General features: G+C 34.7%; 1 protein-coding gene across 1 annotated transcript in view; it reads left to right on the forward strand.

Moving 5' to 3' along the window:
* The window catches only part of MYOF (myoferlin), a 61,283-nt gene that overhangs the window by 41,560 nt on the left and 6,598 nt on the right, over nucleotides 1-13,125 (forward strand). The window contains exons 29-43 of the mRNA XM_072340308.1: nucleotides 47-189; nucleotides 318-491; nucleotides 1,520-1,628; nucleotides 3,105-3,182; nucleotides 4,932-5,113; nucleotides 5,213-5,371; nucleotides 5,537-5,635; nucleotides 5,947-6,108; nucleotides 6,613-6,778; nucleotides 7,314-7,390; nucleotides 10,968-10,979; nucleotides 11,408-11,506; nucleotides 12,089-12,214; nucleotides 12,654-12,809; nucleotides 12,921-13,012. Coding sequence (XP_072196409.1) covers nucleotides 47-189; nucleotides 318-491; nucleotides 1,520-1,628; nucleotides 3,105-3,182; nucleotides 4,932-5,113; nucleotides 5,213-5,371; nucleotides 5,537-5,635; nucleotides 5,947-6,108; nucleotides 6,613-6,778; nucleotides 7,314-7,390; nucleotides 10,968-10,979; nucleotides 11,408-11,506; nucleotides 12,089-12,214; nucleotides 12,654-12,809; nucleotides 12,921-13,012 — 1,834 coding nt within the window. The remainder of the gene's footprint in view (nucleotides 1-46; nucleotides 190-317; nucleotides 492-1,519; nucleotides 1,629-3,104; nucleotides 3,183-4,931; nucleotides 5,114-5,212; nucleotides 5,372-5,536; nucleotides 5,636-5,946; nucleotides 6,109-6,612; nucleotides 6,779-7,313; nucleotides 7,391-10,967; nucleotides 10,980-11,407; nucleotides 11,507-12,088; nucleotides 12,215-12,653; nucleotides 12,810-12,920; nucleotides 13,013-13,125) is intronic.

Raw genomic sequence — 13,125 nt, forward strand, 5'->3', positions numbered from 1 at the left:
TTCCATGCATTTCTAGAAATATACCAACTATTCAATTCTATTTTAGGATGGGAATATGGAATTACTATTCCTCCAGACACTAAACCAAAGTCATGGGTTGCTGCAGAGAAAATGTATCATACACACCGACGACGAAGACTTGTGCGGAAGCGTAGGAGGGATTCAGCTCAGGCAGTAACAACAGGAAGGGTGAGCAGAAGAGATGCAGTAACAGACTGTATTCTTGCACATTGCAACAGTGCCTGCCAAAGCAATTGCGGATTTTTTTTCATGACATTTATACAATATCATGGATCACAGAGATTTACATCTCCTAGGGAATGTCATCATACGAAGATCAAGAAGGATGGGAATATGCTTCCTTGATTGGTTGGAAATTTCACTGGAAACAACGCAGTTCTGACACTTTCCGTCGGAGACGATGGAGACGAAAAATGGCTCCCTCAGAGACACATGGGGCTGCAGCTATCTTTAAACTTGAAGGCGCTTTGGTAAGGGACACAGTATCAAAAAGCAAGTCCTTAGGAGGTCAATTTATTAAATTTTAGTCTCTGAATCATTGAATTGATGTGTAGCTGAGGAACTAATACAGTTTATACTGTTAAGTCTGAAAGGGACCGTTGAAGTAAGTACTTATGTTCTTAAATAACACAATTGTTGATTGTTCAAATTATTTTTGTATAATGAGGTCTAGATCAAAAGACAAAATTACTAGATAAGCCTTCTGTAAGTAAAGTGAAAAGATAACTTAAGATTTTAATGCACATAATTTAGATGTGCTAACATCAGTACAAGAAGCAAAAGAAACTGAAGTAACTACCCGCGATTAATATTTGCAAGTATGAATAACCAAGCACGACAAAAAAATATAGCACAGTATCTGAAAAGTCAGAATATTTTAGGTCACAGTTTATCGAAATTTAATTATGTCTCAAGTTATCAGGTTAACACAGCTTCATAGATAAGCTCTGTTTATCAAGATACAAATTAGAGCCCATAACAGTAAAGCGCATTCTTGTAAGGAGGCTACTTTTTTTTCTAAGCTAATAATTCAGAGTATAGCATTAATGAGTTTCCTTTTGTGTGTGTGTTTTCCTTTTCTATTTATTTATTTATTTTGCACCAAATATCAATCCATGAATCACCACTCTGTTTCTCGTTTGACTGTTCTTCCTGCACTGTTGCTAAAATAAATACTTAGAGTGCTTCTCTGCAACAGGGCAGTGCAGAAGAACTCTCTTGCACTAAGAGCTAAAGTAGCTAATGTATCTCCATCAGTAAGACATTCTGGAAATGAGAGGAAGTGACTGGATTGATTTATGCACAGCTTCAGTGGCAACATGACACGAGCTCTATATGACTAAACATCTTTTACTGCACATTTATGTAGGGAAAGTAAGCTATACCTTGTTCTGGCAATGAGGCTGAAACGTGTACATCTCTGTATATGGTACACTTTTTTTGGATTGTTTCTGCATTTGTAAGCATGCAGTGATGTTTTTTCTTCACAAAATTTTAGGGAGCAGACACTAGCACCGAGGATGAAGGGAAGGGTTCAGATAGAACCAAGGAGTCAGCTACAACAGTGTTTGGTGCCAATACACCACTTGTTTCCTGCTACTTTGACAGTAGGTTCCTAACAATTCCTTTCTTACAAATTGTGTCTGTTTCTCTTTGGTATCAAACAGAATAGTAATTCTTTTTGTTTTACATCTTAACTTATAAACCTGCTGCAATAATTATTCATCTGATTCTTATTGAAGCCTATTTATCCTGCTAAGTTAAACATACGGTTGATCATTTAAGTATTGTAGTTCATAGCAGCTTCTATTCTAATATTTAGAAAAAGGAATGAAGTAATTTAATATGAATAAAACATCTCATTTTGTTTGATATCTTTTGGACATTTGTGAAATGGACAAAATTCCTAAGCTATTTATTGCAAAAGCAGAATTCTAGGCTTTATTAAAAGACACATTTTTAGCATTAAGGTCCATCCGTAAAAATGCAGGAAGCTAAACCAGCAGAGATTATGTATGTGCAGTTAATTTTCTGCTGGCTTGGTTCACTTAACCAACTTGCTGATAGGTCAGACAAATGCCTAACACAGTATAAGTAATATCACCATGTAGGTGAGTTGGCGGAGTATAGGGAACTTTGCCAGCCTGGACTGAATTAAAATGCCTTGGAGTTACAACAGTGGGATTTACAAAAGTGGGAACACTGAGGTGGGAGTCACCAGTGTTAAAAGTAATAGAGCCCAATTCAATGCCACTCCAAAGACCCAGCATCCTTTTTGAAGATCTTTGACTGGAAAGTCTGCCTTTATTTGGAACTTAAAGAACTTTATCTCCCTTCTGGGAATAAGTGCCCAAGTCTTTCAGAAGCTGAGGAAGTAATCTTGCTGTTTCTTTCAAGTAATGACCACAATAGGAGGAAAATAGCTCCTTTTCCTGCCAGAGTTCAGAGGTTTCAGCTCATTGTGGATATGAGTGGCTGGAAAGTCTGGAAATGATAGAGCTGACATCTTCAAAGGAAATGTGTAGTAACTCAGCCATATGTTGCCCTGGGTCAGGTCTCCATAACATCCTACTTTTCAGCTATTCCATAATGTTTGCACAGATTCATTTTGTGGGATTTTTTAAAAAATATTTTAGCCAAACAGATGAGAATGTGATTGGAATTATTAGGTAGACATAGTTGAAAGGTCTCTCCTAGGTCATTACAAGTCTACAGTGAATAATGTAAGTATAGGAATACCCAGATATTGATTCAGTTTGGAAGAGCTAGGTTATCACCCTGTTTCAAGCAATAATTATTGAACAGAAGGACTTTTATATGATGATACACTGAAAAAGCCCAAATAGCATTAGCATTTTTTAATTTTCATTCCTGCTTTAAGTTGTTCTTATGTTGGAACACATTTTTGCAGGTGCTACTGCAACAGCGCTAGCATACAGAAAAGTTAGGATTGTGCTTGTGCTTTTCTCAAGAAAATGCTTTGAGCATCTGTAGCTTCATTTTAGGAAAGATGTCTGTGCAATGCATTTGAACTCTGTTTTGTTTGTGTTCTTGTTTTTGTTTTTTTTCCCCATTTGATACAGGGGTGTATACTTACCACCTTCGCTGTTATGTATACCAGGCACGAAATCTCATGGCTCTAGACAAAGACAGCTTTTCAGGTATGGAAAAGTCCTACTCGTGGTGTAGAAAAGTAGATTTACAATGAACTAGAGATTTGAATTACCTACAGAGAATCTTAAATCTGTAAGTTCTGTGTATAGGTCCCATTTACTGAAAAAACTATGCCAGGAAGGAAGTCTCATTCATTATGTATGATCCAGATTTCATTAGTAGAGCTGAAAAATAAGTGCTTTGCATAAGCAGTGCTTTCTGCTGTCAGTGGAATTCTCAGTGGGGAATGGGAATTGGTCAGGTCAGGTCACTTTGACCAATCATTTCCCTATGCCTTAGCTTCTCTTAACCAAAGCATACATGCAGTTTCTAAGCTGTCTTGCAGAAAGCTTGCATAGAAGTGGCGATGAGGAAAGCTGTATGGCTGTTATGTAACCACTTCCTCACAGTGTTCAGTATTTTATAGTAGTTAATTTCCGGGAAATTAGCTTGTAGAAAGCTATGCTGAGTTTTAGTAAGAGGCACAGATTTTGTTTGTTTTTATGAGAACAACTTCTGCATCATTATTTCCAGCTCTTACGTATTCCACCTGTTCTGTATCTAGCTGGCATCTTTGTAGTCAGACCAAATCAATGTGCAGGTTAGTAAGTATTTAATTGTTGTTAACTACAATTAAAATTCCACTGGCAAGTCACAGAGTAAAGTGAAATTGGATTCTGTAAGAATGACTTTACACTTCATGTAAGTTCAGCCAAGGAAGATGAAATGGGCAGCTTAGAATACATTTTTATCAGGACTATCATTCATTGGTATTCTTTTTTCCTTGTTTTAGTTAAGTGCATTGCACCCCTTATCAGTATAAAGAAGATATGCAGCTATAGATATTTTAGTGCAGTTTCTTAAGAGGTTGTTTTTGGGCTTGTTTAGTACAGCTGTCTATTTTGTCTTTTGTCTTAAATCAATATATAGCATTTAAAAATATTGACAGTTATAAGTACTTCTAATTTCTGTATGTGGAATTCCAGATGCAGTCGCGCATAGAACAAAACACCTACATTTTATTTTCCTCGGAAACTAGTTTGTAGTTATCCAAACTTTGTACAGTTCTGATCAGGTACTAGAAGCTGTTGAAACTGACCTAAAGATAACCTTTAAAACAGCCTCAAGTCTTTAGCAGTTGCAATTTGTACAGGAAATGATAATGACCATCATCAGATACCTTCTGCAGAGCTCTTGATGATTTAAAGACCTGCCAAACAGAGCAGAGGGCTGCTTTAATCATACAGCTCTTTCACAAGAAGAGGTTGTTATGAATAAGATGTTTGAAATCAAAGCTTCATCTGAGTAATATAGCCTGTGAAATGAAAACTTATCTAGCACAAACCAGTTAGGATGAACTTCTTGTATTATTTGTGGTTCCATACAGTTAGGTATCAATGGAGATAATGAAAAAAGCTTCTACAGATCATATTTAAGAGGAGTGTGGCGTAGGCAATGTTTTATTGTAGTTTTCAAGTCTGGTTTGTGATTTTCAAGCTATTTATTATAATCATTTCCATTTTTTATTACTTTGTTATTAAAGAGTGGTATAAAGGAAGCTATTTAGTAATAGAATTGTAAGAGGAATTTGCTGTATTAAATATAAATGATATGTGTGGTGTTTTGGTTTGTTGTTTTTTGTTTTTTTTTCCTCATATACAACAGCTTTAAGAAATTGTAATGACAGCTTGATTAAAAATTGTGCTTGTGTGCCTTACAGTTTCATGAGGTTTTTCAATCTTTGCATAATGTTTCAGATCCGTATGCTCATGTTTCTTTCCTCCATCAAAGTAAAACAACTGAGATCATTCATTCAACTCTAAATCCTACATGGGACCAAACTCTCATATTTAATGAAATTGAGATCTACGGGGACCCGCAGACGGTAGCCCAAAATCCACCTAAGGTTGTTATTGAACTGTTTGACAGTGACCAGGTGGTATGTGAAAGCTTTTTACCTTGATTCATGTTTTATTTTTTTCTATTACTGATATTTAACAATAACATTAATGGCTATGATTTTCATTTTTGATTACAGGGTAAAGATGAATTCCTTGGAAGAAGTGTTTGTTCCCCCATGGTCAAGTTAATCCCAGAAGAAGACATCACACCAAAACTGCTCTGGTATCCTGTAATAAATAATGGCAAAGCTAGTGGAGACATTCTTTTTGCTGCAGAACTTATTTTAAGGGACAAGGTATGTATTATATTGTGAGTGTGCATATGTATATGTGTGTCCTATCATATATATTCTTTCATAGAAAGTCATATTGTGAAGAATTATTTTAATACTTGCAAAGTTTTTCATTTAAGGAAGCGAAGAGAAACCAGTACTTATGTGTCTCTGTGTGTGTCTTGACAGAGTGGCTTCAACCTTCCAATTCTTCCATCACAAAGAGCACCAAAGCTTTACATGGTACCTCAAGGAATCCGACCAGTAGTCCAACTCACTGCTGTTGAGGTACTGTTTAGTTTTAAACTAACTGAAAACAAATACAGCAATCTCATATTCCAACTAACAAGTTTCTTTATTTAAGGAAAAAAAAATACTGAGAAATATCTGGGATAATATTTTTAATAAGCATGTTTGGGTTTCATTTTTTTCCTTTATCATTCATAGTACAACCACCTTGAAATGTTTTGCCAAATTTTTGTGTTTTTAAAATTTTTTTAATTGAAAAGACTTTCTTTTTTTCCTACTTTTCGAGTATCATACTAAAAATATTGATCCTCTGTCTTTGTCTTTTGCTTATATTGGATTTTATTTTACAGATTCTGGCTTGGGGGTTGAGGAACATGAAGAACTACCAGCTGGCACCTGTTACATCACCGAGTCTCATTGTGGAATGTGGGGGTGAAATGGTGGAATCTGTGGTGATCAAAAACCTCAAAAAGACTCCAAATTTTCCATCTTCTGTTCTCTTCATGAAAGTCGTATGTTGCTAAAAAAAACACTATAAATACCCAATATCAGTAGTAAAATGAGTTACAGCATACTTTTTAAGCAGATTTGTTATGTCAGAATGGAAAGAAAAACATACACATCCTTTTTTGAATTAACATAAACAAGTTAGTGAGCAGGAAAATTCTAGTAAAGATCAGGTAATTGTGTCTAACATATGTTGAAAAAGTGTATGGTCTGATATGCTCAAGTGCAGTGTATAGGTGTACGTATTTGAGAAAAGATCAATTTACATGTAGAAGTGTGACTACTTTCCTATTGCTAGGATGGGGGCTTCGTAAGGTTCAAGAATATTGAAGATTTGAGGCAATTAAAAGTATTCTTCATGACTTTTATTGAATCATTTAACATGGTCAGAAATTTAATTCACCATATATTCATGAATCAAGTAACAGCTCTAATTTAGGGGGAACATTTTTATTATTCATTTTCCTTCTGCCTGCATTATAATCAAACTCTAACATTTTGCTTTTTAGCTTTTGCCAAAAGAAGAGTTGTATGCTCCATCTCTTGTTATTAAAGTGATAGACCACAGACCATTTGGACGGAAGCCCATTGTGGGACAGTGTACTATTGATTTACTGGAAAGCTTTCGCTGTGACCCCTACGCTACTAAAGAAGACATTGCTCCGCAACTGAAAGGTAAAAAGCAGGAAAAAGACAAGTTATGCTTTCCTGTGAGATGCTAAAATAATCAACTTTTGACGTTTACTGTGCATACTGTACTGATGAACAGCCTTCTTGTGTTGCATACTTAATCAGAGATAGTTTTTCAGGTAATAAAAAAATTAAATAGTGCAATATTCTGTGGAGTATTAAGAGTGCAAATGAAAGTCAGAATGCGAATGCTACATCAAGGTCCTCTTTAGCATTAGCTTGAAATTTAACTACCTACATATTACCACTGTTCTCATTACTAAAGAAACAACACAGTATTGCAGCAAAAATGCTCTGACTGCAAAGCTGACATCTTCACATGTATTTTTTTCCAATTTTTTCTTAATCCTATTTTTGAGAAATATTTGTGTATACTGCACAGAAACGTGATGTATATCTATCCTTAGCAAAACATGGTGTGATGAACTGCTTTCTCTGGAGGATCAAGCTTTCAGTCAATGAATTAATTTAAATCTTCTGTAACTGTTTGTATTATCTTATTAAAATCTTTGGCTTACAGTTAGTCTACTGTCTGCTGCACCTCGCCGGGATACAGTGATAGAAATGGAGGACACGCAGCCACTGCTGGCATCTCAGGTAACGTTTGAAATTTGATGCTTGACTTCTTCAGAGCTGTGATTTCTGATTATTTAAACAGCAACACTGTCAGTAACACATGGAACTGTCTGGAAAGTCAGATAGGCCAAACTTCCTTTGATAGAGGAAAGCAAAGGAAATACGTTAATTATTTTATCCACTGTTTTCATATAGTAAACATCAAACTGTATCTTTTAATGCAAGGTCAAGGTTTCCCACTAACATAGGAATCCATTTATTCATTCAATGGAAAGAACATGATAGTGTAATACAATATTACCCAGTCATCTACCGGTAAAGTTTAGAGCAGCCTGATCTCACAGAGCAGTTTCAGATAAAGCATATAAAGATGGTATATTTGGTATATATGCTTTGGTGATGACAGAATCAAAACTTTTGTAGCACAGACCTCCCGCTGTTCATTTTTTTCCCCCACAGTCACAGCGTTGCCTCTCAGCATATAGTCATCCAAAACTGATAACCACTTGAAATGACTTTTATCTATGCTAACACCTCTTTTCTTTCCTGTTCCCTTGTGCCTTGCGACTCTCCCCACACTACTGCTCTGATTCTTTCAGGACTCCTACTGTACAGTCTTACTTTACAGGTAAAAATAATTGAGCTTGCAGAATTTTATTCCTGGCTTGGAACCTGAGAGAAGGCAAATTGCAAACAATATCTTATCAAGGAAAAAATATTGGTAGTTTTAGAACTTAACCTAGGAGATATTTTCACAATTTGCTGATAGAGCTTTCTTGACACAAATGGGTTCAATGATGCCCTCAAGTTTGTTAATTTTGTAGGCTTTTAATCTATAACTTTGATTTTTCAAACATTCCTATTTGTTCATTGTTACAGAGGTCCCAAAGTAAATACTTCTAAATGTCAACTATTTGCTATTTTAATGTCACTGACTGTATTATTCTTCTTTTATTTCTTCTTCAGCGTTTTAATGTAATGAAGTTTTGTAACTGAGTTGTCTCATATAACATTTTCTTATACTTATTTCCTTCATATAAGTTAAGCATCCTGAATAATTAATTTGTAACAGTAGAGAAACGTCTATTTTTTTTAATCTGAATTAGGCCTTGTGTTCTAATAGAAATGTTTTCTAGATGGTACAGGTAACATTTCTAGAGGAAGTAAAAATTAAGAAAAAAAAGTTTAAAAAACAAAAGAATCTGAACCCACTGGCAAAACTGGTGTGAGTAGTTTTAGCTGATTTTGTTTATGGTAGGAAGTATTAGATAATGTTAGATCTGTCAAAACATAATTTCTTTTGGAGTTTGACATCACCCAAACAAAACATAGTACAAACCTGTATACAGTTATAGCATCCGTATGAGAGAAGGAATAATTTTCAAAGCAATTCAGGCTGAAGTAACAAATACGTCTGTGGAAGGCATAAGTGGTATGCAGACAATATCCTAAGGACACAAAAGGCAGAAATTTCATCAATTACATTCCAATTTCCAGTGTTTAAGCAGTATGTCAACAGCACTCAGCAAAATGGCTTCTCCAACCACAGTGCATGTATGTATATATGGAAATATTGCATGGAGATGACCAGAATGGTAGCAGAATGTTAATGGGATGTGGTCTTATGGCTGAGCTTCTCTTAGCAATAATTCCATATCGAGATCTTGGAGGAAATGATTCTTATAAGTAAGTCTAGTAAGATTGGTTACAGATATTAAGGTAACTGTCTTTGGAGACTTATAAATATCCCACTAAGTCTGTATTAATTATTGCTATAGCATATAAGTATTACTAAATCATTAGTTATCATTTAGAATCTTTGTACTAAAAGCACCAAAATTAACAAGAATGATTTAACCACACTATTAGTGTATAAATTCAGTCAAAAGTCTGCTTTCCAGACAGTGAAATAAATGTGCAGTAAATAAATTTCTAACCCTAACTTTTGGTAAGGATCCATCATCTCTTTTTCCCATAATTTTAAGATATTCAAAAGCTAATAGTTCAGTGTGAAGATACTTTTCACATAAGAATTGATAGTGAAATCAATTAATAGATTTAAAAACAAACAACAACAACAAAGCAGTAACTATTAAATGGTCTTTACCACATGAATATTTCACTCCAAAATCTCTAATTTATCACTTGGTGTTTTAGCCTGTTTTCCTGGCATTTTATGAGCACATCCTGCTTACCACTTTTTAGCAGCAGTATCCAAGTCCAGAGGGACTCACTGTTTGTTTTGATAATTTTAAAAGGCTCAAAGATTTGGTTTTACTCTTTTTCCGTGACCATTTCTTCACAAAGCCAAGAAGTGCATTAAATGTGGAGATTTATTCAATTCCTACATTTTTGCCTATAAATTCTGCAAATTAGTAATATGGTTTCTAAGAATAACCAACTTGAATCACCTTTCAAGCAGAATTGGAGAATATTATTCAAATTTATGGGGCTTATTTTTTTCTTTTTAACAGTTACACAAGATTGCTCAAACATAGCAGACCTGAAAATCCCTGCAGGATAATTATTTTCAGAATAGAAATAGAGTTAAAAGAATATGATATATCAGAATGACATCCCGACCTATTGATGCATTTGGCTCGTACTCATAAAATGCTTTGCATATTTCTTTTGCTTTGCACCAAAATGCCTTTAAATTAAGCCATAATGTACACAACATGAGCGTGAACAAATTATGCTAGATAATTCTGGCTTCCAAATGGAATGCATGAAGCTTGCTCTGAATGGAACATCTGATCTTGTTTGCAGTATCTGTTACTTGGCAGGTGAAGCATTTTGGATTGAGCAGATTGTTACTGCACAGATAAATCTATAGGCACATACAGGCACACTGATTGTTACTGCATTTTACAATTCACTTTTTTTATTTTTACAGGATCCTGAAATTCTGTAGCCTGTAAACAGATGAAATAATGGGAGTAGAAAGGGAAAATGCTGCTAAGGTTTAGCAAATTGTGTTTTTTTTTTTTTTTTAAAGAAGTCAATATCCAAAAGGTGAAAACAAACAAACAAACAAACACTTCAATTTTATATATGTGAAATCTGTTTGGAAAAAGAATCTCTGGAATAAATTCACTTGTGCAAGTGCTCTTATTTCAGATGAAAAGGTGTTTAAATCAGATCCAGTGAACTCTGCAGGTACAAGTGGAAAAGCAGTGAATACTCCAACTGCTGTTGAAATGAAGAAATAGAAGCCAGGGTTGAATGCTGCAATGCTAAAGGTTTTGCTTTGTTATGTGAAGAACAAAGCAGAGCACTGCAGTGTCTCATAGTCCTTTGTGCAGCTTGAGATTTTTTTGTTAGTTTGTTTTTCACTTCTTATATAGTTTCAATCAAGTTTAACATCAAGGTCGTACAGACAGCAGCAAAAAAGTTATATGTATACTGTCAGAGTATTCTTTACAAGTTGTAAGTTATGGATATTAGCTACTTTACATGCAAAACTGTATTTAAAAAAAAAAAAAGAAAGCAAAGCTCTATAAGCTTAAGTCTATTAAATTCTACAAAACATATCCTCATAACTGTTTCTATTTTGTTTTGGGTCTGTTTTTCTTAATGAATTGATCCTCACGAGCAGCTTACAGAAAAGGTAACGTATACTATTTTTCAAAACCTAAACATTGCTTTCTCATAACTGAAATCTCCAATTGAGAGTCAGTATATCAAGTACTGCTCCCTAAACTTTCAGAGTGCAGATGATCATAGTAATCTCTGACAATGTGTGTTATAAAACATACCATCAACTTGTAGAATGGGAAATTCGGGGAAAAATATTCAATACAGATGTAATAACCCCTAGATATTCAAAACCCCCTCAATTAATTGATCTGTATAATACTAGAGGAATCTCTTTACATCCAAAAAACTAATGAGTTTTACAGAAAATTTTCTTTTACTATGGCTAACTGTTGTTTCTGCTGCACAGCATGGAATGAGAGGCCCTAGCATCCCATAAAGTCTTATGTCTTTTTTTTTTCTTCTTTTTCTTTCTTTTTTTTTTTTTTTTTTTTTTTAAAGGAGGAAGAAATTGTTGATTGGTGGAGCAAATTTTATGCTTCAATAGGAGAACATGAGAAATGTGGACAGTATGTGACAAAAGGATATGATACATTGAAGGTATTGCTCTAGAAAAAGGAAATGAATATTTGCCCCAAACCTGGTCAAAGCTGTACCCTTCATTTTTTAAAGCCTCAAAATTTAGCTGTATGTGATTTCATGTGAAGGTCTGTTAATAATTCTTGTGGTGAACATTTAAGAAATTTTTGCTGCTTCTTTACCACATAACTACACTTACTAAGAAAAGTGTTAAGAGTTTAGCCTAACCTTCAGTCAAATGCCACTGTATTCCTAAGCATCCAGACTAAGAATGTATGAACAGACAGAGAGCAATATCATTTAGCATTCCTTTGTTCCAGGTTGAAACCATACCATTTTCACACCTTATCTAAATACACTTAACAAACAAAGTGAAGATAAGGTGGAGAAATGCTATTTACTGTTTTTAACAAGGCCTAAATGAAGCCTGATAGGACATTTTCCAAATATTCCATTGCTTCAACTTAGATGTAGAAATAAAAATAGCACTAAATTCTTTAGTTCCACAGGACATTCTATCCAACATACACTATGCTTTGCTGTTGGAGCCAATACATACAACAATTTCTAAATTGTGCTGTTATCCTTTCTTCTTTCCTTAAGGTGTATGACTGTGAATTGGAAAAGGTACCCGAATTTAATAACCTAACAGATTTCTGTGATACGTTTAAGCTGTACAGAGGCAAATCTGAGGACAATGATGATCCGTCAGTTGTTGGGGAGTTTAAGGTAAATTTCAGGTAATGGGCAAAAAACAAAGTACAAGAGACTGCATCCAGCATTTAAATGCTTATCATTTATGTAAGTCTAAATGCAGGCATTTCAGCAGATAAATACAAAGGCATGTGTTAGTAGGGGCAACAGGTGCTCTTAACTGCTTAGGTATGGTCCTTTTCATTTTTCATAGAAGGAACAGCTGCACATAGGCTTACACTGTTAATTTAAAAGAAATAACTGATCTTAATGCATTCTTCCGTATGCAGCAGAACCATCCCACGATGTAATTTTGCCTTTGTGGTTTTACCCAAGTTAAATGACTTCTGAGTTACATTTAAGTTGAATTAAGCTGTGATTTTCCTATTTCTATGTAAAACTGTGTATATGCATAGAATAACTAGGACTGACTTTTCTACATTTATCTTGACTGATTCTTTGTATTACTTTTTAGGGATCCTTTAAAATCTATGCATTACCTGATGATCCCACTACTCCTGCTCCTCCCCGACAGTTCCGTGAGCTACCAGACAGCGGGCCTCAGGAGTGTATTGTGCGAATTTATATCGTTAGAGCTTTGCAGCTTCAACCCCAGGATAATAATGGGCTGGTGAGACTTGTTGGCTTTGGATTGTCCATGATGCAACTCTGCTGTACTAGAGATTGAATACAGTTAATCTTATAATAATTTCTTAACAATATTTCTTCTTATTTTGAATAGTGTGATCCTTATATAAAAATATCCCTAAGCAAAAAAGTAATTGAAGACAGAGATTATTATGTGCCTAATACTCTCAACCCCATTTTTGGCAGGTAACAAACTTCTTTGTGTTTTTAATCTTTTGCATTCTAGAATGTTTTCATGCTTTCTGATAATGTCGTACAATTAACCGTTATTATAACGATCCAGTGTAGTATTCACAGTT

Source organism: Excalfactoria chinensis, chromosome 6, assembly GCF_039878825.1.
Source record: "Excalfactoria chinensis isolate bCotChi1 chromosome 6, bCotChi1.hap2, whole genome shotgun sequence".
Taxonomy (NCBI): domain Eukaryota; kingdom Metazoa; phylum Chordata; class Aves; order Galliformes; family Phasianidae; genus Excalfactoria; species Excalfactoria chinensis.